The 27759-nt window shown below is 40.1% G+C and overlaps 1 protein-coding gene across 1 annotated transcript in view; it reads right to left on the bottom strand.

The window, feature by feature from the left end:
• dnah9 (dynein, axonemal, heavy chain 9) overlaps positions 1–27759 on the bottom strand; it is a 100096-nt gene that overhangs the window by 6001 nt on the left and 66336 nt on the right. The window contains exons 52-67 of the mRNA XM_053639227.1: positions 27322–27510; positions 26877–27112; positions 26646–26768; positions 25797–26001; positions 21236–21400; positions 20767–20907; positions 20012–20182; positions 19749–19871; positions 15121–15314; positions 13983–14131; positions 13379–13506; positions 10631–10858; positions 7548–7739; positions 4803–4994; positions 1334–1504; positions 404–586 (exon numbers count right to left, since the gene is read on the bottom strand). Of these exons, the coding sequence (XP_053495202.1) occupies positions 404–586; positions 1334–1504; positions 4803–4994; positions 7548–7739; positions 10631–10858; positions 13379–13506; positions 13983–14131; positions 15121–15314; positions 19749–19871; positions 20012–20182; positions 20767–20907; positions 21236–21400; positions 25797–26001; positions 26646–26768; positions 26877–27112; positions 27322–27510 (2790 nt within the window). The remainder of the gene's footprint in view (positions 1–403; positions 587–1333; positions 1505–4802; positions 4995–7547; positions 7740–10630; positions 10859–13378; positions 13507–13982; positions 14132–15120; positions 15315–19748; positions 19872–20011; positions 20183–20766; positions 20908–21235; positions 21401–25796; positions 26002–26645; positions 26769–26876; positions 27113–27321; positions 27511–27759) is intronic.

The raw sequence follows: 27759 nt of genomic DNA, 5'->3' as shown, positions 1-27759 counted from the left end.
GCCTGATGAGAATTAAATCCCAAATGTATCAATGAGTAGTAAATCAGATTACTCTTTGGCAAGGTTCAAATGGCCCACACTTCTCCTTAATCAAGAGTGCAACGACATTCAGTGATATAATGCACTTAAAATAGCTTTCGAACGAGCAGTGCAATCGATTTGTGGCACCCTGGTGCTTAAATTTCATTTATCCTGAATGACCTGTAATGGAGCACTCAGAGCAGATTTGAAATGTCATGGTATCAGATTGGCCAAGAGACCAAAGAGACAACTACATCCTAATAGCACACACACACACACACACACACACACACACACACACACACACACACACGGAAAATCAATATTCATACATTGTAGTTCATGGCAGTGTGTACATGAGTGTATCTGTGCTGGACAGTACCTTCAGACCAAGATTGAGCTCTTTGAGTGAGCGTTTGATCTCCTGTGTCAAGATGTTCATACGCTCACACTCTTGCAGGGCCACTACCACATATGGGCTCCTCTCCTCCACCTTCCCCATCAGCTCTGTCATGTTAAACTCTTCTGGAAGCTTCTCGAGGATCTCATCCAGGACAGTTTTCACCTTTAACATGGAAACATTTCTGTGAGCAAGTGTAGCACAATTCAGATTTATTTCTTAACTACACAACGTAGTAAGCGTTAAGCGTTCCTTGAACATCTCACGAACACAAACTCCACAGAGGAAGTGGATAACAATCAATATATTGGCAAAAAAAAAAAAAAGACTTATTTGTCTCTGCCACTTGCATGACCTGTTTAATGCAAAATTGTGATTGCTTACAAATCCCAATCTCTTAACTTAAAAAGGTCAGCTGTCATAATGCATCCAGACACACTTCCACAGCACCCATATCTAATCTATTAAATGTCAGAGCTAACGGAAACGAGCCCACTTCTAGGGAATTAGCTCCACTTAACCTCTTCAGACAGAAATGGGGCTCCTGTCTCTGTATTAAAATGCGTATCAATATGACAGTGTAATGAAGCTGACCCTTTTAAGGGTAGCTGACCCTAGTCAGAGACAATATAGTGGATAGGATCACGTCTATTTTATCAACTGATGATAGTAATGGGGATAAATAGAGGCCATGAAGTACACTGATGAAGCTATATTGTGACTAATGGCTAATAATGGGTACAGATTGCATTCGGCATATATATGAGGAGGAAATGTCCGTACACTGCTAGAAAAAAAAAAAACATCACAGGCAACTTGATCTGTGTAGGTTTTACCATCTTGTAACAGAAAAAGTTTTGTTTTTTGGTGTTTTGCTGGAAACCTCAATGAAACACGCTGACGTATGTGCACCTTCTCGTCTCGTGAGGTGCCGCTGCCTTCCCCAGAGCCTCCGTCTCTGGGCTGCATCTCAAGAACGGTGCGGAAGAGCTTCTCTGACGTCTGAGTTAAGAAACCGATCTCAGCATTGGGGTGTAGGCCGTACAGATAAGGCGACTCTGCAGGCAGTGCTTCATCGATGTACTGAGGAGGAAAAAAAAACAACGGAGAGCAGAAAGCATTTATGTGTCAGGTAAATTTCAGGAATCATGGATTAAAATGCTCAAGCAAGATTGCGGTCACAAATATAGACAATTTCACTGTTTGGAAGGCACTACAAAAAGACCCCACAGAAAGTCAGCACACAAACAATGGCTTAAGCGAATGAACGCTTCGCCAGTAGCCTGAGGCTTTAAGAGAATTTAGACTTCACCCAGTAATTCTAAGAGAAACATGGTTTCCAAAGCTGCCATGATGGTCAGCTTAAGACTGATAGAGAGGTTTGGATGGAAGTAGAGAAAGAAAGAGTTCCACACTCCACAAGCATGTGCACCTCTACGAATTCTGAAAACACTCATTATATGGATATTTATGCCAATGCATATAAACCAAGGGCTGAATTCAGAGCTGAGTTAAGCATTTATAGTGAGGATCTAATACCAAAATTGCGCATATCGGTATATAATCTTAAAAGCTACTCAGAGGTTTCCTGAGAGTTAAAAATGGATGATGAGTTAAGGTAGTGTTGGACTAAAACAGACGTGTGTCTCAGTTACGTACAATTCTGATTTTGCACCTAAGCGAATATTTCCTGCAAGATACCAGATCAAGAGAGGAGCAGTGTTAAGTCCAGCAGCACTGTTGGGCAGTATGATGTAAAAACAACATCCTGAAATTTATGTATCATCTCTTTAAAGTTCACAATCAGTTGTTTTTGTTTTATTTTTTGAAGGAGACAGAATCTTAGTTGCTTATCTCCAATTTTTTATGGATAAAATGATCCATAAAGTAACATAATGTGAGCTGTAAACAGAGCAGATGAGTGCTTGGTCAGCTTATCCTTTAAAAACCGTGGTTACTGTACCTAGGGTTTTCTTTACCAGAGAGCACATTCCAATAACAAACAACACTGTTTGGTTAATTCAACACCTCAAAATAGAGAATTAAAAGTGTGATAAAATCACATACATCCCATGCACACATTGTGATTTCTTGACCTTGATTTAGTTTTTCAAGACTACAGTATAAAAGAGTAAAATAACAATAAGACATCAAGAGTTAGATTAAGTGTTAATCTGCTGATCAGTGATGGTGGAATCCATACTGTTAAATTAAAACAAATTTGCGTTGCTTAATGTCGTCATTATAGCTAGGACTATTCATGTGGCAATACACTGCCAATATACTTTAGATTAGATGTTTATTTCAGTGCTCGATAACTTCTCATTCATCCATCATCATATTTAGTCTTTTTTTTTTTCATTTTTAATTTGTCTCTTGCTTTTATGATATATAGTATTACATTTGTCAGAAAAAAAGAAAGAAAAAAACCCGACTTGCTTCTTCCGTCTGCATTTTCTATTCCTGATATTTTATTGGGTTTAATGGCAAGTACTTGGTGTTTCAACGTGGCGGTCTAGACACTACTGAAGAACCGCTTTTTGGTTACTTCTACTTAAGACAAATTTGGTAACTGTGAAGGTGTGAACTACACCGAGGCCATATTCGCATATTCTTAAGCAGCTGCATAACCTGATTTGGAATACACATAACTTTCCCTGTGTAAATAGTGAAGCAATTTTTGTACTGCAAGTTGCCTTACATAAGATGCACTTAAACTGAAAATAATATTCCACAGGAACAGAGCACTATGGGTGGTCTGAGAGAAGTATTGATAATTAAATAGCACTTCAAACATAGCAGTAATGGTTGTTACCATACAGAGGAAGTCTGCAAATAATTAGTCTTTTATAGCTGTAATGATTATCAACGGTATAACAATTCAACTACAATCTTGACTGCCAGAATCAAACAAGAGTGATGTACATATTGTTGCTGCAAAGGAAGAAGAGCTGCTGCTAAGAAAAAGGCGTTTTTCAATCTCAGTATTTGTCCACTCTAAGTACAGGATTTATAAACCAGCTGCAGGGATGTGGGCTTCAGATACACAAACATTCTAATACTGTTTATAATACGCCTCAGGTATTCCTGCGATGTTGGAAAAATGCCATGTGCCTTAGCGCTTTATCTTAGAACAACTTCAGCATAATGCAGTTAAGTTCAAAATCACACTAAGCTTAACTGAATTAAGACGTTAGTAACATTCATCATTGTAGGAAAACTGGGCTGTGTAAATGCACAGAAAGCTTTCTTTACCATTTACATGGAACTTGTGAATGCATCAGAAAATCAGGCAGTGGTCTGGTTTAATAAATATATATACTGGAAAAAATATAAAAATATTTACTGTTGTTTTCCAAAATGTCCAGCAGGGAAAGATTCCTGGACTAAAAAAAGACTTGCTGTCCAATATATTGAGTCCAATGTTTCATTAATGAGTAGCAGTGACTGCCAATAAATAGTTTTCTAAACAAATAAAGTTGGAGGTTGTGTAATTGAATTCCGTGATTAAAGAGACTGTTACATATAGACATAAAAATAAAGTGATTAGCTTATCATTTTTCTATTAAACAGAAAAAATCCAATAAATGTAAAAACGATAAATGTATTAAAACAAATCAATGTTATCACATATGATTAAAATCAACTGGAATTAAAATGAATAGTTACTTTAAAATTTCCATCCATCCATACATCCATTTTCCATAACGCTTATCCTACACAGGATTGTGGGGAGCTTAGAGCCTATCCCAGGGAACTCGGGACTCAAGGGACGGACACCCATTCATACACTATGGACAATTTGGAAATGTCAATCAGCCTACAACGCTTTTGGCTTTGGACACGGGGAGGAAAGCAGAGTTCCCGGAAAAAACCCTGAAGCACGGGGAGAACGCGCAAACTCCGCGTACACAGGCCGGAGATGAGATTCGAGCCCAGCACCCGAGAGAGTGCTAACCACTAAGCCATCATGCCCACAATTTAAAATTTACTTAAAACTAATTTTAGTGAATTTATTATAAATGTGTAATAAAAACAATTAACATATGATAAATACGATTTCTTATAGAAATGCAGTGTAGTCTGTTACAAGTAAGCTTTGGCTGCTATGCAAATAATGGCCAAAGATTAGGGCATTTTATGTAGAGAACAACATCTTAAGTGTAATTATTTGCAAATCTGCTGCTTTAACACAGAATAAAATTCCTGTTATGCAGTCACAAGTGTGTGTATATGTAGGATTACTGTGCGTGACGTTTCAATAACCAGCCTTGATGCCATTTTCCCAAAAATAACTCCAGGTACATACAGTAGGGATGTAGGGATTTCTCACTTTCACTCCGTTTCTGTGAGAGAGAGAGGTGGCAGGAGGTGCATTTACCTGGTGATAGCCGTTGTAATCCATGTGCCCAGGCAGTGGGAAGCCTGGGGCCAGGTACAGCTCCCCCTCCATCATCTCCGGTTTGATGAACTCCTCCAGGTAGGTGCGGCACAACCTGCGGTCCCAGTCGTCAGTGATGTGGCCACCGTACATTATCTCTCCAAAGAGGTAGCGAAGGTCGTCGTATGGCACCTAAACAAAACAAAACACGCTCGCTATTCCAATTTCCACTCTGGAGACCGCAGTGCATCTCTGAGCTCATTTCTGATCTTCTAAGCAGTATCTAGTGTTATATTGCACATCATAACCTGTATACAATAGGGTTCAAATATCAAACTCCATTACTATCTGTTACAAAAAAATAAATACATTCATGATACATTTGATTTTTTTCCGAACATGATTACATCATACTATACTAACAGAAGTGAAAATGTGGGTTGCTTTTTACTGAAAGCAGGTGCAATAGAGTATAACATATAATAGAAAACGTCTAATTAATTCCACGTTAGTTGTTAATAATGATGCCTCACGTATCAGTGACGCTCCACTGAAATCAAATACAACATTCATGAACATACCACAATTTTATTGTTCAGAATATTGTTCTTTAATAATAATAAAAAAATGCCGTCACAGCACACGTCAGATTGTAACAACACACCCTGTCGTGTTTTATTCCTCACTTAATTTGCCACGATTTACATGCTTTATTTAGTGCTCTCATATTCTTTATGGTATGCTGTAGGTGTTACCCACTTCTCCTTTTATGACTACAGGTTCTGGATATATGCTTGATTAATACAATGATTGTAACACTCAAATTGTGCTCGCAATGCACTCTATCAACACAAAACGATTAATGAGACGTTGCCATAAATGTCTGTCTTTAAGTATACCCTGTATGCTCAACATCGACCTTTGTTTCACAGTGCAAAGCACTATTAAGTCCAGCACCACTGTCTGACAGTTTGATATAACCACATTGTGTCGTTCATGTTTTGGACTTCAAATACATTTAAGGCTAATCTGAAAACATAAACATGACTATTAATGAAGTAATTAATATCGTCATCCATTTTTAAGGCTAAAATCACGTTGGTCAGCTTATCTGTCGTTTTCTTACAGGAGAGCGTGCTGAGTTAACAAAAACGTCAGCATTATTAAAAGCATGATAAAACAGCCTACGTCCTGCACACATTCCATAACCTCTTTTTAGTATCTAATGGCTATGTAAAATTGCGCACCCAATAAACTGTCAGATGATAATAAAAATAATATGCAAAATGATAGGAGGTGCTGGATCAAGTGCTATTTTATAAGCTCCTGAATAAGGAGTGGGGAAGCCATATTGTTAAACGCAGACCAAATTTGCAGTGATCATTGCGATGAATCGTTTCTTGTTTAATTGTCTCGTGCTTTTATATCACTTGGCAGGATTTGAAGGGGGAAAAAAAAAACAACACGTCTTCAGGCTTCCACAGTCTGCATTTTCTATCCCGCCATTTTGCAGGCTTAAAGGCAACACTTATGTTTAAAGGTTCTCACTGGCTTGAGAGCAACCAGAAAATGTGCCAACCTCAGAGACATGAGCTATGTGCAGGAGGTGATTTTAATATTCTTTACAGGCTGCTCAGAAAAAAAAAGAAAAGAAAAAAAAACCTAAGCAGCTACATAAGCTGACCTTGAATATTGCCTGCAAAGAGGATATTCCAATAGATTTCTATTTCAAAATATACTGACGGTTACGCCAACATTCAGGATCATATACATTTCCAGAAACCACAGTTACTAAGGAGAAACAGCCAACACATATAATACACGTAGGTATGGATATGAAACACTAATTAAGCACTAATAAGTTGCTGATGTTGCAAAATGCAAAACTGCTGAATTAATGAATTATATGCACATTTATTAGCTATGAATTAATGCCTAATATGTATGTAACACCCTATCCTGAAGTCTTACCAAATGTCAACTGTTGCAGTTTTAAATGCATCAACTAAGGAAAATATAATATATTTATATCCATTATACTGTAGATTATTGTATGTATGCCTGTTAAAATGGCTGCCTCCGGGGCTTCTCTAGCAGCGACCCATGTCCCTGTAGCTCCTCCGTGCAATGTGATTAAGTTAATATATACTGGCTGGCATACCGCTGACAGATGAAGTGCTTTCGCAGGTAAAAGGTGTATAATATGAGCTCTGTGACCATGTAAGATGAAGTAGGTGGGGAACACTCAGGCTTGAAAGTGCAATTTTGGATGCAAGGCTTAATACAACATGTCAACGTATCATTGTCTGTTTGCAGACGTACAAATGATTTAATTGTGGCATAAGTGCAAACGCTACAAGATTCCTTTCCCTTCACATCCTTAAATCCAAGCAAGTAAATGTGTAAAGCTCTCTGAAGACTACACTCCTCAGTGCGGTTCATGGAAATGCAAGAAGACTTATTTCTATTGTGGTTTTACCACATATAAGTAACCTCTGAAATGTGGAATGGCTTTGTGTAGAAAAGGCCAAAGCTTTTCGATTTGGAGTGGGATGGTGTGTGGGAAGAGAAAGGTAATTTCACCAGCTTCAGCAAAAGCCTGACTCGCTTTTCTGCAGGCAGGGCATGTGTCAACAAGCCTTGTTTTTACCCTCTCTCACGTTCACTATTTCTTTCACTTTTTCACTCTTTATTTCATCCTCAAATCCGTTTATTGTTGCTCTGACAGGGGCAGTAGGTCCTCACCTTACTGTTGGCCTCCAGATAGTTGTAGAGGACGTTGACGGAGATGGTCAGGTCGCCGGTGTTGAACGGATAGCTCCTGTTCCAGCCTTGAGGTCCAAACTTTCGCCTCTCAGCCACCACGGCGTGGAAGTAGCACAGCGCAAACAGGATGCTTTTAAACTCATTTTCACGAGTGCACATCTCCAGCGTGTCCTGTCAAAGAGCACACAATTATGGGAGTCATTTCGGAACAATTGAGTGTTAAGTTCCCATTTATAACCAAAGCTGAGTGTATACACTCCCAAACTATAACTCCCTCCCACAAGACATGCAGCCGGCATCTTCAGTTAGCCATAAAAAAAAGAAGAATTTAATTTAAAAAGGCAGCTTAGAATATATCCCTGGACTTTTTACATTATCATTTTTGTATAATTTGACATTTATTTATTTATAATTTTTAAAATGTATATTAAATACTTACTTTTAATTGTTTTTTTTTCTTCTGAGCTGCAGTTCCCCGATTTACACATTTTTTTATTTACCTTATTTATTTTATGGTTAAATTATTGTTGTTTTTAGAACAATCATTTTATTAACATTAATTTTTTTTCTTTATTTTCTACATTTTTCTAAATTCTAAATTATTACTTGGTTTGTTCGTTTGATTATTAATTTATGGGCTATTTTTCGTTGCAAAGCACTTCAAGCTGCATTGTATGAAAGATATACAAATACCTTTATATAAATTATTGTTCTGGTTGTTGTTGTTGTTATTATTATTACTGAACTGACCACCTGCTACATTCCATTTTCAATTGCATCTCCCAGCAGGCCTTCATTCATTAGCACAGACAAACGATTGGACCAGACTCAATAAATTCTGAGATGTTTTTAATTGTTATCACTTATCAGTGTGCTTAACAATCCTGCTTTCCCCCCGGCTCATTATTAAAGATGACTCTAATGAGAAGGACAGGGAAGGAGTGGGCGTGAAAGAAATAAATGGCAACTGGTCTCTCAGGAAAGTGGCTTAAACAGGCACGCCAGCAACACCGTTGAAACTGCGTGCAGCGAAGGCTATAGGAGACTTAGTATGTTGGACGCGAGAGCTCGACTAAAGGCGGAGTTATGGAGACTCTCATTCAGACACGGGATGCATTAAGATTCCAAACACAGCATCACTGGGGTGAATACGACAGAAAGCACTGCATTGCTCCTCTAGCGCACAGCTGAGAGGCTCAAGGAAAAAAAAGCAGCAGTACATTTTTCCTGGGGTTTGGGGTGGTTTAAATTAAAACGCCGATTAATTACTAAAAACACTGGTGATTAAAATACCGATTCTCATAGGTGCGTCCAGGCAAAAAAAAAAAAACCATTAAAATGAAAAAAAAATGTCGTGTAGCATTGTAGAGAGAGAAAAAAAATAAGAGAGCCATCATTTGGCCATTATTAGCCACACATGCAGATGTGTTGTAGGAAGACGAGATATATCCATCTAGCTGTCCATGATTTCTGTTTTAACATATGTGCTAAATGTGATTTCTGTTGATTGGTAGATGTTCGATAAAATCCATATAACTCATCATATCGTTTCTATTGTTATTATTGCATGCAATATTTCTTTCTCACATTTCTTCATTGTTGGTTTTCTCACCCTTGCACATGAACGACAGATGCAAAGTGTGAAGTAGATATGGTTCGAGGGACAGAGAGTGAACCTGATAGAAAACACAGTATACTAACAGTAAAATTTTCACATTCACTATAATATTGTGAAAAACAAATCAGAAACATTTTTAGGGAACAATAGGAAAAATTCAAACGTTACAATAACCTGGTTGCACAAGCGTGCACGCCCTTTTATGATCAGGGATGTGGCTATGTTCAGAATCACCAATCAAACTCAATTATGTGTTCAAAAGTAATTATCATACAGTTCTCATCAATGAAATTATTCTGATCAACCCCAAATAAAGATCCGCTGTTGCTTTAGGATTTCCTTCACATCTTCTTTGGTTTCATCTGAGTGCTGAAGCCATGGTCTGCAAAGAGCTTACAAAGCATGCGTGGTATCGCACTTGTTGAAAGGTATTGATCAGGAGAGGGTTATAAATGAATTTCCAAAACATTAGATTAGTACTATGGAACACTGTAAAGGCCATCATCAACATCAATAGAGAAAATGGAGCACCACAGTGACATCACCAAAAACAGGGCTTCCCTCCAAAATTTATAAAAGGAGAAGACAAAAAACTTATCAGAGAGGCTGCCAAGAAACCCGCGGCAACATTAAAAGAGCTGTGGGAATATCTGACAAGTACTGATTACTCTCTGCATGTGACGGCAATCTCTCGTATTTTTCACATATTTGGGCTATGGGGTAGGCTGGCCCTTTCTCACAAAAAAACAAACAAACATCCAAGCCCAACTAAATCTCCCCAAACCATGTGTCAATATATCCACTGTACAGAATGTATTGTTTAATTATGTGTTGGGTCAGGTGGTGTGAGCAGTGTACACTGCCGATATAAATTCCATATATCAATGTTACAATAGCTCCGGTTGCTGAAAAGGTCAGTTTCCTGGATATTGTTGCAGCTTCCTAGAACTGGTGAGACGCTGAGGCCACGTTTCTTTTTCTATAGCGTAGATTTGCTTTGAAGGTGCATACATGACTGGAGCGCGAGCCATTTAACAGAGAAAAGCTACAACACCAGCATGCTGCAAGAGCATTTTATCTGATAGATAACCATCAGCTTCTGCAAGCACAAAATGAGCTCAGAGCAAAGCTCTAGGGTAATGGCATCGGTTGGGTTTCATTGATAAGACATGCAGAATTTTAATCATCATGAGCTATGACAATATCCCAAATCATTTAGTCGACAGCGATTACCACGATGAAAAGCACAGGATTCCAGATAGAGGGACGACGCTATTTCTAAGGCACTCGGTTTTTTATTGGCGTCTTAGACGTTCGTGAAACGAACATCTGTAATTGGATTTTGTCTGAATGTGTCTGAAAGAATTTCGCTTGTAATATGACAGATAGAAAATTGCCATGCCATATGTTTCACATGTACCATATGTTACTTGTCTTGGTGTACCTGGTTGAAGTTATCCAAAGCTTTGTGCAGGTTGGCATGCATGCCCAGCGGTGGTTCGTTGGTGATTTTGATGGAGTTCTCGAGAATACCCTGTGGGATGATGTGACCCTCGGGGGAAGACGAAGGCTCGGCACTGATGAACACTCTGAAGTCCTGGTGGCTGGCGTCACCGTGCTGCTCCAGCTTCTTCTCCAGAGTGCCCAGCCACTTGGCCACCAGATGTATGTTCTGGATTCGAAAGAGAAATGAACGTGTGGTAAGATTATGAACATGGTGTCATGGTGTTATCGAAATCTCAAACGATGCCAAGGCTGAATAGATATATGGCTACGACAGAATGCTTCATGCAAAATATCTAGAGTGTACTGTACACGTGTAGCCTATTATCATGTTTGATCTGACAACCAGACACTTTGTACAGACTCGACTATGACACAAAGAACAAGCCGCAGTGAAATGATCCAGAATTAACCACTCGGCTGAACAGTTCTGTTAACAGCAGATCCTGAAGCATTCTTTCTGTTGCTTGGGATAAAAACGAGCAAGGTCTTAGCACAGGCATGCTGAGGTGTGAACCGAATACTGATCCACCAACAGTGACTCTGCAAAGATTTCTTCTAATTTCCACGGACAAAAAAAGGTGTTATTCAGCGACCAAAATACCGGTCCAATCGTTTTCCTAGAAAAGCTCTTGAACACAATCGGACATTTGAATTTAAACGGAAGATGGTAAGATATCCACATTACAGGCCACGAAAGGGTGAAAAGGATCCGCACCACTGTAGAGCACAAAACAATTTCCAACTCGTCAGCGCAAATTAAACCGTTGTTCCTAAAGGGCACAGAGTGACAGAGAGCAAGTGGAAATGAATTCCTTGTGAAAGAAAAGTGCCGACCCTCAATGTTCTCAGCACTTAGAGACGACAGAAAGTTATCCGCGCTGTCGGAGAAGAGGTGTTTTGATTGCTGTTAACAACACGTACTTGCTGTTATTGTGCGTTATTACGGCTTGCCAGCATGCAGAGTGTGTCCTTTTTTTGCCTTCCCCTGGCTAAACACGTTGGCTTATCAAGCGCTCACCCAGCAGGGAGACGCCACATCTCTGTGGTGTCTGCATTCATGGAAGAGGAGATGTGTCGGAGTTTGCAATCAGCGGCTTTGGAGCTGTATGAAGTGATTATACAATTACTGTGTCTGATTCATTAGGCATAACCTGTTAACAACATAATTAAATAATCAGGGGGAGAAAAAAGTGTCGTCAGAACAGAACTTGAGCATGTAAGTAAAATGACAGCTTCCACTAAGGCAGACTTTATGTTTGACTACGATGATGAGACTTTGATGTACACACTGGCATCAAAACAGCACCAGAACCTGAGCATGAGCTGTAGGTGCTAAGCAGCGACACAGTCTGAGAGTAAACCGTATTTTGTGGTGTCGCTTCTTTCCTCCAAAACTCATTAAAAGTTGAATGCTGCCATGGCAACCTTTTCTCCAATAATGCTTTTCTCCTGCCCCGAGGAAGCTCACCTTGTTCCTTTCTGATGCTCCCTTATTCACAGCTCATTGTAGGCCTTTAAGAGTACATTTAAGAACATGAGGCGGGGTGGGGGTCGGGGGAGGATGAGGGGTCCAGCCAGTTTAGGCCACTTGATTCCCAAGAATGTGGATTTTCTCTTCCAATCTCTGCAATTGATTGCCTCTCCACAGCAAGTGGATTTCTGCATTTTGGTCGACTGAGCTCTGTATGCTGTGATATAATTAACCTTCACTGGAGGGGAACTTTCCATTGACCCACTGAGCTTCCCTGAACTTTTGTGGAACAGATGGGTGGTGGAGTGGGAATTTAGCAGAGGGAGAGAGGGGAGGGGGGGTGGGAGCTTTCTTATGGGAGGGGGGGAAACGTTCCTCTAAATGCATTGATCTGGACTGTTATGCAAAAGTAATTAAACAACCACTCATTTCCTCGCCTGCGGTTTTCTTTAAATCCCGGATCAGTGATATGCTGCTCAGGGATTTAAAGAAAGAACACTCACATTCTTCCTACTGGTGCCATTTCCAGCTGCCAATAAGAGCCATTAGGATTCTGTACTGATGCTTCTTTAGAAAGTAAAAATGCAGCCCTGTTGCGAAGAGATACGGCAATGTAATCCATCTGCGTGGATACATACTGTTTTTGTCGTCATTACCATGGTATTTATCCGAACCCAGTAAATTACCTGTATTCAAAACGCCATTTTCTTAGCATACTGATCCTTTGTCTGTCGAACCATATGCATTTGGCAAATATGTTATTTTTCAATAGTGGGCTGGACGGGTTCCAAACTAATACCCATAATAAGCAGCTGGGCAGGAGAGCGGAGAGTGTTTTCACACTGACATTTGGATGGAGTATAAGCAACCTAATAGACTCATTAGTGGAGTGCGTCTCTGTCCCTGGGGTTGGGCCATCATGCTAGCTTGGAGTAAGAACACATTCCCCCCCCCACACACACTATTCTGGCAGACCAAACGAGTCATTAATCACTAGAGAGGAAGCCTGGGCGACTGGGTGAGACACACAGTGCTGACCAAGACAATAGCATACTTACAACTCGTAACTGAATTCCCATAGCGAGGTTGCTGCTGATCAGCTAAACGCAGGTTAACTGCTATTAAAAAGGGCAACAGGAAGTGGATGAATTAGCTGTAAAGTCAGCTGCGTATGTATGTAAAAGTGACCTGAAACACCAAACTGTGGGTCTTTACCTGTAATATTACCCAGTGGCCTTCATGTGCAGCAAGGTCCAAAGTTTTTTCAGCCACCACCTCCTGACCCTGGCCAAGAGACACGTTGTGGAGGTTTTTATTGTCAAACGTGTAGCCCAGCTTTCGACCTGCGAGACGAAATATTATTCAGCAGCTATTTCACAAATGTTCATAGGAACTACTTCATTTAGACCTACTTTACACATGTTCATACAGTATATAAACACTCGATGTGCTTACAATTGTCAGAGGGGCTCTCTTTATGCAAGCATACACTAATTGATTGCAGTGCACTTTGGCTGTGATTCGATTAGTCACACTCGCACACACAGCCATGCCTAATCGATCTCCACACTTCTCCAGGAGCCTTATAAGATGTACCCTTTCAAATCACATGACGCATGGACAGCCAGCGCTAGCCTCCTGATACCTTTTTTCTTCTTCTTCTTAAACGAAAACTGGTATTTTGTGTTTCGGAAACATCTCCCAAAACACCAGTCGATCCAGCCACCGTGGACTTGAACATGAGGCCATTAAAAAGTTTCGTCTGAAAACTGTCAAGTTTAAGAGAACAGAAAGAAAAAAGAAGTCTAAGCAACTGTACCATGTTTCTCCACGTCCTTTAGGGGATCGACTCCAGGAGAGAGGATGAAGAATATGGGCGTGGCAGCTCCGGATTCTTCAAAGGAGATGGCAAAATCTACTGTTCGACTCATCACATACTTACTTCCCAGCTTTTCTTCCACAAAATCTCTGTCCAGAGAAACAGAGGGCTTTCACTCAGAATGCATGTACAACGTGCTATAATCTGTCTGTTCAACGTGCTATAATCTGTTTGTTCAAAAATGATGACACTAACACATGTCACTAACACATTTTAGATCAAACGTGCATGGATAAAAAAAAAAGAAAAAAAAAAAAAGGTGTGCTCATGAAACAAAATAGAACAAATTCCAAGCTATTTGCTTCCACTATCAGCTGCATAGAGAACATTTACACAAGGACCATTCTTGTAAGGTTAGTTTGGTCCTTCTTAAGCCAAAGGGTATGATTGTTTATATACATGTAGTGTTTTTTTTTTTTTTTTTTTTTTACTGTAGAGCAATTCTATGCTTACTCATCCATGCCCACAGATTTCACTACAGCCTCAAGCCAGCTAATCAGAATTCTCAGCCTCGGATAACATGAGTCATACACGTGAAGAGCTGGAATATAAAAAGCTCAAACCAGCTAAGGGTTGACAATGAAGTTTTTACAGAGTGTACGGTGATGGCATCCATCCATCCATCCATCCATCTATCCATTTTCTCTACCACTTATCCTGCACAGTGCAGTGGGAAGCCTGGAGTCTATCCCAGGGGACTCGGGGAACAAGGCAGAAGGCACCCTGTGTGGGGTGCCAATCCATTGTAGGGCCCAATCATACACACACTTGCACACCCATTCACACACTATGGACAATTTAGATATGCCTTCAATGCAGCGTTCAATGCACGTCATTGGACTGGGGGAGGAAACTGGATTACCCGGAGGAAACCCCTGAAGCACGGGGAGAAAATGTAAACTGTGTGGTGGTGAGAATCGAACCGCCAATCCCGAAGGTGTGAGGCAAACGTGCTATGACACCACCTACCCCCCTGTCCCACAGAGATGGCATGTTCATAACAAAATCTGTTTACTAATTAACACCTTATTGATTGATTAGCTGGACTGATTCTCATTTGATTAGTGTGAGAACTGACCTGACAGCATACGTCATTCTGTCAGGTCGTAGCGCTCGCATCATGCACAGCCTCTGCAGCGAGGTCTTATTCTTCCACTCTTGAGGGAATTTCTCTTTCTCTGGACACTCCGACTCCACAAACTTCTTCCAGCGCTTTGCTGAGCCCTCGATGTCCCGGTCTAGGTTACGGAACTCATCCATCGTACAAAGTGCCTGAGACAACACAAACAACCTGGTTAGAGGATCAAAAGGATCCACAAAGAATTCGGAGGCAGTTATTTGATATCCTGAAGTGGTTTATTCCTTTTGTACCACAGTAATTTTTCAACTAGGTCAATTATTTGTTATACATTTTGTCCATTTAAAGTTCCACTTAATGTTTGGGAACCTCCATGACACAAGTTATTTCTTGTTATTGCTTTCATTAGAGCAACTGTAGTTAAAGTCAGAGCCATGCAGTTATAGAAAATGAATCAACACCTTGACCAATCAGATTCAGGAATTCAGTAGTGCCGTGTCAACAAGCCATGAAAAAAAAATTCATTTCGCATTCAGAATGGGAGATGCAAACTTTTCAACTAATATCAATTTTTTTCTTATTCATACACATTAATGAACATGCACTATATGATCTACTTATCACACCAAACGTCTTGTTGATAAGAATTAAAATCTTTATTTTATCCTAATGGAATGCAAATGTTTGCACTTAACTGTACTTATCATGAATAATTTCATTTTAGAGTTATTAAGCAGTACAATAGCACCGCCCTTTAAACTACAACACCGGCAGGTCAGAAAGTTGTCCGCAAAGAACCTGGTCAAAATTTAACCTTGATATTTTAAGGATATTAAATATCTCTGTTGGTAAGGACATGTATGAGTAGTATGATTTTTACATAAAAAAAAAAAAAAAAATTATGCGGATTCAGCAGTGAGTTTTTAACAATTTAATTTATCGTATAAAACATACCATATGAAAATAAACTTTTTAGCAAAGGAAACAAAGGGCAATGGTAAGATACATCACTGGGCATCATCAGATTTATCAAGTGTGACGTGAATTTTTAATTATTATGCCCATTAATGTTATTTATTTATTTTAATCATGAATGGATAGGTAGAAGAATAGAATATGACGCATTACTGGGACCAACAATTCAATTTAAATTTCACAGGTCCTAATAATAGATTAAAGCACATTATACACTATAATACCTTTCTAACACTTGGTGTGCATTTTATATTACATGCACACAGGTGCCATAATTGCTGAATGAGCCATGTCGAACTGCTAAAGGAAAAAAAATTAAAATGGCTGGCAACAAAAGAAGTCCCAGGGAGGTTTGGGGGTGGGTGTTTGCGTGTTAATTTAATATAATGGCGAAGCAAATTGTCTTTATACTGTTTAAATTGCTGAGTAAACATTAGCAAGTTTCTTCACAATGAAGAGTTGCAAAGTGCTGATGCTGCAAAAGGAAAGCCTTCGTATTGTGAAACTCTTTCTTATTCACAGTGGGCTCCAGAATTATTGGTGGTGTTCATAAAAATGAGCAAAAACAACTGTAATAAAAAAAGAAAAACACTGCACACCATAATAATTTAGGAGAAATGTCCTAATATATTCTCTCAAAAATAAACGTTCCAAAATAATTGACACTCCTATGTTGAATATTTTCAATAATGATAAACAAATTGCCGTTCTTGAAAAATTATTTTTCATTTGCTCTCAACACCAGGAACTCTGTTACCCATGCCCTGTTTCCCTGCAGTATAAATATGAGGTTGCACACTTGTAAAATCTATTCGTCATCCACTAGCATGTGAAAACCCAAAATTTAACATAAAAAAATAAACAGATAGTAGATGGTATCTGAACAAATCAGATAATGGTTATAAAATACATAAGCAGTTACAGTAGGGCTATAACAAAATATTTCACGTCGGAAACAGTTGGAAGTTTGCTAGGAATTGGGGCCATGTGCACACCGTCAGCTCATGCAGTGTGGAGGATGTCGAAGGACAAAAAAGCCCAAACATCTCAAAATTTTCAACTGCACAGTTTAGCTGTTTCTTGTGGTTCATATGGGTCTGATGGTGAGGTGTCCACAATGTTTTGGCCATATGTGTGTGTGATCTGTCTTGGATATGCAGGAATTAGCTAGGGACTACGATTCCCAGCAGCCACTGCACCCCACTGCATCACTGTCACATGACCATCTGGACCTGATTCATGTGATGTGAATCAATGTCATCTCTCTGCGGTGCGGAAGAGACGGCCCCGTGGAAGACATCAAGCGTCCTTTTTCCGTCTCCGTGAGAGATGACACTCAAGTGAACTTTTAAATGCTTAACGACCTGTAGTCTGGGTATCCAGGACACCCTCCTGAACTTATTACGCACTCTGGGAGCCGTGCGTTAAGGGGGCGGTTAGGTGGTTGCAGGGGGACAATGATTCCCAGCAGCCACTGCACCCCACTGTCACATGACCATCTGCACCTGATTCACATTGATGTTAACGAGCACTTTATAACGTAACGAGTCACGTTCGGTTCTCCGGTCGCTTATGTTTTGTTTCATGTTTGTTTTCTAGTCCTGGTACCTTGCCACGTGTTCCTAGTTTCTTTTTGTGTTTTACTTTGATCGTTATTAAACCTTAATCTGCACCTGCATCTGTCTTCGCCTCCATAACCTGACATGATCAATCAGCTGTAACGTTAAAACCACTTACAGGTGACGTGAATAACATTGCTTATCTCGTTACAGTGGCACCTGTCAAGGGGTGGGATATATTAGGCAGCAAGTGAACAGTCAGTTCTCGAAGTTGATGTGTTGGAAGCAAGCGTAAGGATCTGAGTGACTGTGACAAGGGCCAAATTGTGATGGCTAGATGACTGGGTCAGAGCAGCTCCAAAACAACAGGTCTTGAATGGTGTTCCCGGTATGGAGCAATTTATACCTACCAAAAGTGGTCCAAGAAACTAGTACTACTAGTGTGACGCGCTGGGAAATGTTCTGCTTGGGTCTTGTATTCATGTGGAAGTTACTCTGACACGTACCACCTACCTAAACATTGTTGCAGACCAAGTACACCCCTTCAATGTAATGGCATTCCCTAAAGGCAATGGCCTCAATGTGCCCTGCCACGCTTCAAAAATTGTTCAGGAACGGTTTGAGGAACATGACAAAGAGTTCAAGGTGTTGAATTGGCCTACAAATTCCCCAGATCTCAATCTGATCGAGCATCTGTGGGATGTACCGAACAAACAAGTCCCATCCATAGAGGCCCCACATCGCAATTTACAGGACTTAAAGGATCTGCTGCAAACACCTTGGGCCAGATACCACAGCGCATCTTCAGATGTCTTGAGGAGTCCATGCCTCGACAGATCAGAGCTGTTTTGGTGGCACAAGGGGACCTACACAATATTAGGCAGGTGGTTTTAATATTAATACTATTAATGTTATGGCTGTTAATAAATAAAATTCTGTGTAAACTCTCGACATTGTTATGTGTGAAATTCCCAGGAGATCAGCAGTTTATGAAATACTCAAACCGACTTAGTACCAACATCCATGTCACTATCAAAGTCACAGAGAGGACACTTTTTCTTCCTCTGATGTCTGATGTGAGCATTAACTCAAGCTTTTGACCACCTGTACCTGCATGATTTATTTTGTGTGCATTTTTTGCACTGCCGCCACATGATTGGCTCATCGGTTAACTGCATGAATGTGCACGTGTTCCTAATTATAGCAGCAGCAGACCACACTGAAAAATCAGGGATTTTATTTATTTATATTTTTTCATTTAAATTTGGAAATGAAAAAAAAAAAAAAAACGTTTTTAAATATTTAAAACAAATAATATAAATGTTCAATATATTATCATATTTTAATATTCAATATCCTGCACTATTACTAGTTCCCTATTTAAATATAAGCAAATTTGTGATATTGACCATGTTAGTATCTTAGTAAATACAACATTCAGCTTATTTATTTATTTTTATCTTAGTTCAAGCCGTATGAACGTGTTTTTTCCCCCCTCAAATTACTGTTCTAGCCTATAAGACACTTACAGTATATGGGCTGACTTTACAGTGTATTTATTCTAAGGTCTTAAATGCTGTAGTTACTTTATATATAATCCAAAAAGCATAATGGCTCCATTACAGCGGTTATGTATTGCTGTTGGTAGATTAGACAGTTAAGCTAAACTAAAACAGTCATTTTAAAACAACTTCTAAATCTTTATATCTTTATATTAAAGATTGGATTGAAATATTAACATGCTTTGAAAGCATCAGGGATGTACTTGCCATTACAATTCAGCTTACTGCTTATCAGATCTGACAAATGGGTAAACTTTTACTCTGCATCGTCCTTGGAGATGTTCAGCACTAATGCTATTCTGTGTGTCATGGCTGAAAAGGAAAATGTCCAGGACAGCTGGGTTGAGTCATGCATGAAGAATACTTTTTTTTCCTTCTTCCTTCTCAAGTTCCTACACAAACTTGGGTGGATGATGTAACTGTGATGCAAGTCATCATCTTAAGCTGCAAATGTGCACGTTTTATGGATTTGCATGTGAAACAAATCAGAAGTAAATGACACCTCGACGCACGCATCTAATGACTGTTTTACCTTGATTCCTCCCCATGAATGATGAGACAGGAAGTCGACGGGGGATGTTACACCAGGCTGGACGGGGTACCTCAGCAGAAAATCCAGCTCATTAGTGTTGATTTCCTTATTCATCACTAAAATCTGTGGAGACAAGACACACACAGCGAGAGAGAGAGTGAGAGAGAGAGAGAGAGAGAGAGAGAGAGAGAGGAGTGAGAAAAAATGTTAGGCAAAAGATGCTTATGAAGACAATGACAGATCTAATGAGGGAAATACCCTACCTGAAATGCGAGCTGCGCCGTGTATGTGAGTTTGTCGCATTCGAAAAGGCCGCGGGTGGTGTACTGAAACACGGAGAATGTGATGCTGTCGATCAGATTTAAAACCCTTTGCTTCAGCACCTCGTCTGGAGCTGCCTTCATTACAGCTTTCTGGAAAACCACACTGAAGGCCTGACAGAACACACACACAAGCAAGGAGACAAAAATCTAGATCGTAAACCAGCTCCAAATATTTGCATTGCTGAGCAATTAATCATCGGGCCATTTTACCTCAGCATTAAACAAGCCATTTTAGAAGGCAGCTTTTATGGACATTTCTACACGCTTACGCTCGTGCTCATTTCCCCTGCATAAATTTGTATAAAAGAACAAAGCAATTATTTTGCGATTGCTGAAGATTGTATTTTGTCACAGCACGGCGACCGTCTCGAAATATGAGAATGTCACTGAACAAAGACAACGAGCGACTTAATTAAGTGTTTTTAATCTATCTTCCACTAATGCTCACGCAGCTCCTCTTCTGCAAGCTGACACGTTGTCAGAATCAAACTTCCCATTTCATTACAGCAAGCGCATGATTGTTTGCGGATGCTGACAGAGCAGTGTATTAGGCGGGATATTTCGACGGCTGAAAGAGCGAGCGGACGCGTTCTAGGCGAGGCCGAACTCGAAGGCTGAGAAAGAGGAAGCACAGTGACAGTGAGTTGTGCTTGAAGAGAGTGCGTATAAAGTTCAGGGTCAGTAGTGAGGGCTACCTTGAGAGCAAACTGGTACATGGGATGGATTTTGTTCAGGTCGTTCATGATGAAGTAGAGGAGAGAGGCGCGGGCAGCCGCCGGACGGTAGTGCTCTCTCGCCTCGTTGATTTTAGCTTCTGTCACCTTTGCCTCTTTCACCTGAAATCACACACACACACACACACACACACACACACGTCTTATTATCCTTGTGAGTAGCTTCCAGTGACAATTATTAATCCATATAATTAATGCTCTATTACACCTAAATCTAACCATTACCTTGTTTTCACAGGAACGTTAATGGAAAATCATGAGCTCTTACTTCAACCAACAAATTTGCACCACTACATCACAAATATTTCCATCTAAACATATTTTAATGTGTTTCAGAGCGGACTTTTCCTTATTACTTAAACACTGTACCATCGTTTTACTGACAATATCCGCCTTTATGATTCCATTTATACAGAGCGAACTGAACAACCTTCTCTTCGATCTCAGCAGCTGTGCGTTTGGTTATCTCCAAGTTCTCAACCAGTTCTGTGTCTCCCAGGAAATTTCCAGAAGCTGAAGACAGGCGCGAGAGGAGGTTGTCTTCCAGAGTTTTCAACGTGATCTTGAAGCCGTTCTGCTGCTTTGTGAGGTTCGACTGGAAAAAAGAAGAAGAAGAAAAAGAAGAAAAAAAAGAGCCAGCGATTAAAACCACTGACCTGTGTGAAAAGTAAGTGAGGCCAAGAAACGCAGGTTAGATGGGCTGTGTGTGTGTCAAACAGCTTAAAGACGACAGTAATCAATACATACTGTATCTGCAAACAGCAGATATAAAAATAAATAAATAAATAAAAAGTCTGAGTGGATTAACTTTGCTTCCCCTTGGCATCACATGCAATAAACTCCATATGGACTTTGTAGACTCTCCTTTACAAACAACACACACACACATCTGAAAGCACACCTATTATGGTTTTGAAACGTGCCTAATTTTGTTTTAAAGGTTTCATACAATAGATTTACATGCATCCGAGGTCAAAAAACACTTTGTGCTCATAATTTAAACTGCAGCATTACCTTTTTTCCCCCAGTATCACAAACGACTCGTTCAATGATCCGTTCTAGATTCGTTCTAAACTCCTCCTCTCAGAGAGCATACTCTGCTCTGATTGGTCAGATGTCCCAGTCTGTTGTGATTGGTCTACCGCTATCAGCGTGTGTTGTAAAAGGAAACGCCCACTACTATAACGACTTTCAGCACCGTCTGTTTGCGAACAGCCGATGAAGAACAGAGGCGGGTTTTTTGTTACAAACCTACGTAGGTTAGTACAGGAAGTAAGTCTGGAATTACTAACGACTTGTTTCAGCTCTTCAGAATCGGTTCCTTCTTTTGGGAGTCAATAACTCCATTCGTCCTGCGCTTTGATTTTTGAAACTTTGCAGATGTTTTTACATTCCCAAACAGCTCTATAACACACTACATGAAAGGTAATATCTGAAAAACCATAATAGGTGCATTTTAATATACAGATATTTGTATCCAAAGTGGACATGGGATAAATCAGAAAGTTTTTATTTTCAATTAAATATGAATTTTTATTCACTACTTGCACTATGTGCCCTGGAAACACTAGAAAACTCTGGAAGAAATCCCAGAAGTAAACATGCCAGCACTATCAGTGTGATATGTAAATTCTGACTCAGACAGTTCTCAACAACATCTAACAGCATTTGATAACATAATCTTTGGTTTATGTTTGCATCTGCCCACAATATTTGCTAACTGACTAACTTGGTTCTGTCTCTAACCTAATTCAACCCACCAAAACCCTGCCCAGGCACTCACTAACGATGAATGAATGAGTACGGTAAATACACTGCATCTTTTTTTTGTCTCGCGAGCTTCATCACTGACTGCTTACTCACACCGGAATGAAAGTAAAAATCTCCTGTTTACATGATTTCTTTTATTTATTTATTTTTGCATCCTGCAGTATCACAATCCCGATTCACACTTCTAACTTAAACCAGACTCCTTGTGGTAAGAGCTCCTCCTGTTCGTATCTGTAGTTGTATCCATGTAAAACTAATTATTTGTTCATATGTATTTATATTCAATTACATCCCTGGTAAGTACATGGATTTACACTCACCATCCATTACACTTTATTAGGAACACCTGTACATTCATGCAGTTATCTAATCAGTTAATTATGTGGCAGCAGCACAATGCAAAAAAATAACAATTATGCAAATACACATCAAACATCAGAATGGTGGAAAAGTGTGATCTCTGTGACTTTAACCATGGCGTGGTTGTTGATCTCAGATGGGCTGGTTTGAATATTTAATAAATGATGTGAAAAACAACAAAAAAATCCTGTGAGTGGAGGGTCTGTATGAAACACCTTGTTGATGAGAGAGATCAGAGGAGACTAACCAGACTGGTCTGAGCTGACAGGAAGTCTATAGTAACTCATATAATCACTCTGTACAATTGTTGTGAGCAGAAAAGCATCTCAGAATTCACAACACATCAGACCTTGAGATGGATGAGCTACAACAGCAGATCACATCAGTTTCCACTCCTGTCAGGACAGGTAAAAAACTGAAAAAAGTGAGTTTTTTTAATCTGATCTTCAATGGTAGAAGCCCATCCATCATAAGGTTTGATATTGTGTGCATGCAGAGATGCTTTTCTGCTCACCATGGTTGTAAAGAGTGATTGTATGAGTTACTATATCCTTCCTGGCAGCTCGAACCAATCTGGCCATTCTCCTCTGAGCTCTCTTATTAACAAGGCATTTCCACCTCCAGGATTTCTGTTTTTCGCAGCATTCTGTATAAACTCTAGAAACTGTTTTGTGTGAAAATCTCAGGAGATCAACAGTTTCTGAAATACTCAAACCAGTCCGTCTGGTACCGATATCCATGCCATGATCAACGTCAAAGAGATCGCATTTTTTCTTCATTCTGATCTTTGATGTAAACGTTAACTGAAGCTCTTGACCTGTATCTGCATTGATTTTATGCTGCCACATGACTGGCTGATTAGATAATTGCATGAATGTGCAGGTGTACAGGTATTCCTAATAACGTGGATGGTGAGTGTATTTAGACATAATTATTTAAGAAAAAAAAAAATCTATATGTTGTTTGTTTTCTTGCCCAAAACCTAGGCAATAAGCAGAAATCTACAGGACCTGGTGCATTTATGGAGACTTTTATAACACCATTAATAATGCAGGCTCCACCTATCTATCATAGGCTATCTTGGCTTTCGACTGGAAATCGCTTACATTCAAAAGTCAATGACCTTTGACCTTACACATACAGTAACCTTTAGCTAAAAAGGTGAAGCCCTCATCTTCCTTAATGAGTCAGTAACTACTAAGTAAGTCTGACTTGTATAGTATATGCAATTTCCCCAGATGTGGGGGGAAAACAAACAATTAACCAATCAGCATGTGTAATTAAAATTAAAAGGAGACAATGCTTTCATAATTTCAGGCAAATAATGAGGCATTCAGTTAAGTTCATTTAAAAAAATGAGCGTTTTTTTCCGTTCTTCGTTAAAAGAAGGAGGCAGATGCCCAGACATGCTCAGCTGACATTTACACAGCTCATAATCCTTTCCTGATCTTCAGCATGAACGCAGTTTAAGGCCTATTTAGTGATTATTTTTGTTTTTGTTTTTGTGAATGTCTTTAAATAAAGAAATTTTACAATGAAATGTACCTAAATCTATAGGGGAAAAAAAGGGTTTGTGACGTGTAAGTAATTAACTGCATTAGACTATTTACAAAAAGCACAACAAGGTAAAGCATGACTGGCAATCAATCAGTTCGCTCTGCTCACCCCCCTGCGTTTATAAAGCAGCAGCATGAAATGATAATTATTTATTTTTTTTTAACAACTTTGAAAATGAACTGAGGTAATAATATACTGTAGTGTCTCTATAGTATCTCACTTCGTTTTTGATTGACTGAACTTCATTAAATTTCACAGCAGATTTCACTCAAGCGCCGTGCATTTGGAGCAAATCACCAAAAATGTTGGGGTTTTTTCTCTCTCCAGTTACTTAAAAAAATACTCATTTGTTTCCGGTTTGAATTAAGTGCACACTTTGGGACATAAAGTAATGGTCTGCACTTATAGCGCTTTTTAAGCTTAGTGGATCCAAAGCGCTTTACACTGTGTCTCATTCACCCATTCACACACACTCATACACACCAATGGTAGCAGAGCTGCCATGTAAGGCGCTAACTTTCCATCGGGAGAACCTCGGGGTTCAGTGTCTTGCCCAAGGACACTTCGGTATGTGGAGTCATGTGGGCCGGGAATCGAACCGCCAACCCTACGATAAGTGAACAAACAGCTCTACCACCTGAGCCTGAGCCAGAGAAAGAAAAGCATAAGAGAGATATAAAAGCATCTCTCTGTCTCATGGACCTAGTGAGTATTAGTAGAATGTATGAACCCTACAGTTAATAGTGTAGGCTTGCATGAAAGTAGCTTACAAGCTAATGAGAGGACAGGGGAAGCCTACAGAACATTTGTGTGACAGTAAAAGAGGTGTAATCTAGCCTCGTTTGTTTTGATTTACATAACACCCTTTCTGTACACTTTTAGATGAGTCAAACAGCACGGCCATTCTGAAGAGTACATCAAAACTGAAGGTCGTGAAAAACTGAACATTTTTTTTTGTTATTCCAAGAAAAAAACACGATTGACAAGCTGCTGGCTATCATCGTAACCCGACTAATTATCTCCGCGTTTACCCCAACTACAAAACACAACTGATGAAGCCAATTAAGTTAAAAAAAAAAAAAAAAAGTTCTCCTCCAATTAACTGCCATGCGATTAATTCCTCCACACAAAGCAGTAAGAGGATAAGCTCATATCAAAGAGCCGTCTTCCTGCTTTTAATGAAAGCCGCAGTGATGATCTTCAGGGGAGACTTTACTGTGAAACAGCATATTATCCCATCAGCATAATAGTGAGATGCCAGAGACGAAGGGCGATTGAAAATAATTAAGTGCGTCAGCTCTCACCTTGAGCTCCTCCAGGTCAGGTCTCTCCATGCTGACAACAGCAGCCAGGAGCTGGTCTTCCAGGCCGTCCCGCGTCACTGTGAAGTTGACCAGCGTACACTGGGCCTGCAACTCCGGCTGGTAGTGGGGGTTAGCAAGCTTGGTGTGGAGGATGAGCCGGAAACTAGGGTTGTACTCGCACTCCTTGTCACCAATCTTTATGTAGCTGGAATAAAGCAGCAGAGTGTACTGTACAGTATGTGTAATAAAAACGGGATGCGTTTCACGGTCCCTGCTACATTCACAACAAAGCTGTTGGGCAACTCATACATCCACCAGCATTGCTTTATAAAGGGTTTATGCAACGCTTATGAAGGTCAAAGATTGGTATACTTCTTATCTGAACAATCACAGGCATTTCACATTGTTAATGTTAGGGAGCGTGAAATATACAGGACTGGTGTGTTATAGATATTCTGTACATGTGGGCCACCAGTCATGTATATTTCACTCTCCGTAACCCTAACCCTGGCTTGGCCGTTAAGGCTCTGGGTTACTGATCAGAAGGTCGGGGGTTCAAGCTGCCACTGTTGGGCCCTTGAGCAAGGCCCTTAACCCTCTCTGCTTCAGGGGTGCCGCATAATGGCTGACCCTGCACTCCGACCCCAACTTCCTATACTGGGGTATGTGAAGAAAAGAATTTCACTGTTCTTAATGTATATGTGATTAATAAAGACTCATTATCATTATGTGAAAGGCACGGGGAGGTTACTAGCAAGGATTTCGTTCCTGTATTTAATCTTATAAATGGCTGTATAAGAGGTGGATTTTATCTTGAATTGATTCTACCTAGGTTTTCGCAACGCTTACCGTCCTTTCTTTATCGTTTCTCGGCCAAGTAGGGGCCCAAGCACTGGATCGACAGTCTCCTCCAGGTTTTCAATAAGGACAACCTCACCTGCAGATAAGGCCCTCTCAATCGAGTCTAGATATCTACAATATGGAAAAAGAAAACCCCATCGTGGGATATTAAGAAAATAGACTTACTACATAACAAAAATGAGGAATTGCAATCTGATATAGCCAGCCAGTGACTTTTACCCTCTCTGTCCAATCCTAATGACCCGAAGGTCATCTCCATATTTGTTCTTAATCCATTTTATCCCCTGGAGTTGGGGGTCCACCATGAGTGGCCAGCGCTCACAGCTGGTTAAGATGGTGGCATTCTCAGTGGACATCCGATCGGCCGGAAGCCCTTCGTTCTGCCAGGTGGCGAGATCTGCATCGTCCATCAGCATAGTGAGAGGGTCCAGACCTGGTGTGACTGGGATAGGCACCTGATGGAGAAAAAGAAGACATAAGTGAGTCACCACACTGTGTTTCAGTTCTAAGAGTAAACAATCTTAGAAGAACTCGAGTGACCAAACAGTGAGATGTTATTATAACGCTACAGAGATTACAGGAAAGCTGCTGTTGTCGTCAAGCAGCGCATAAGAGCAGACTGAGTCAACAGTCTAAGATTTAATAGACATGGAAATAAACACACTGTAAGCTGGCTAAGATAAGGCCTCCAGGTATTGTCCATTAGTTCGAGGCGGTAGCGCTTGGTGAAGTAGCCCAGATAAGAAACAAAGGCAGTGATGAGAAGAACATCCCCACACAGAGTCCTCTCCTGATGCTTGAAGCTCGCCACCGCCTCGGCCCAGCGCACGTTCTCCGACGCCAAACCTCCAACCTGAGGAGAGAGAATGATTCACTTGCGGTACGTGAATATGAATCGTGTAGTTAAGATTACTGGTAGCAGTTCACACAAATTTGTTGTGGAAACATCTTTCATTTTAACTAGTTTCATGATTGGCTCACATTAGTAAAGAGTAATGATTACAGTTTTTGCTCATGTGGCTTTGATTGACGGATCTGTCCACCTGTCTGCTGTGTTTATGGTGTAATTAAGACCTAAGCTGCCAAAATTACCTGAATGGAT

This window comes from Ictalurus furcatus, chromosome 13 (genome assembly GCF_023375685.1).
Source record: "Ictalurus furcatus strain D&B chromosome 13, Billie_1.0, whole genome shotgun sequence".
In the NCBI taxonomy this organism is placed as follows: domain Eukaryota; kingdom Metazoa; phylum Chordata; class Actinopteri; order Siluriformes; family Ictaluridae; genus Ictalurus; species Ictalurus furcatus.
This window is presented reverse-complemented; position numbering and strand designations above follow the sequence as displayed.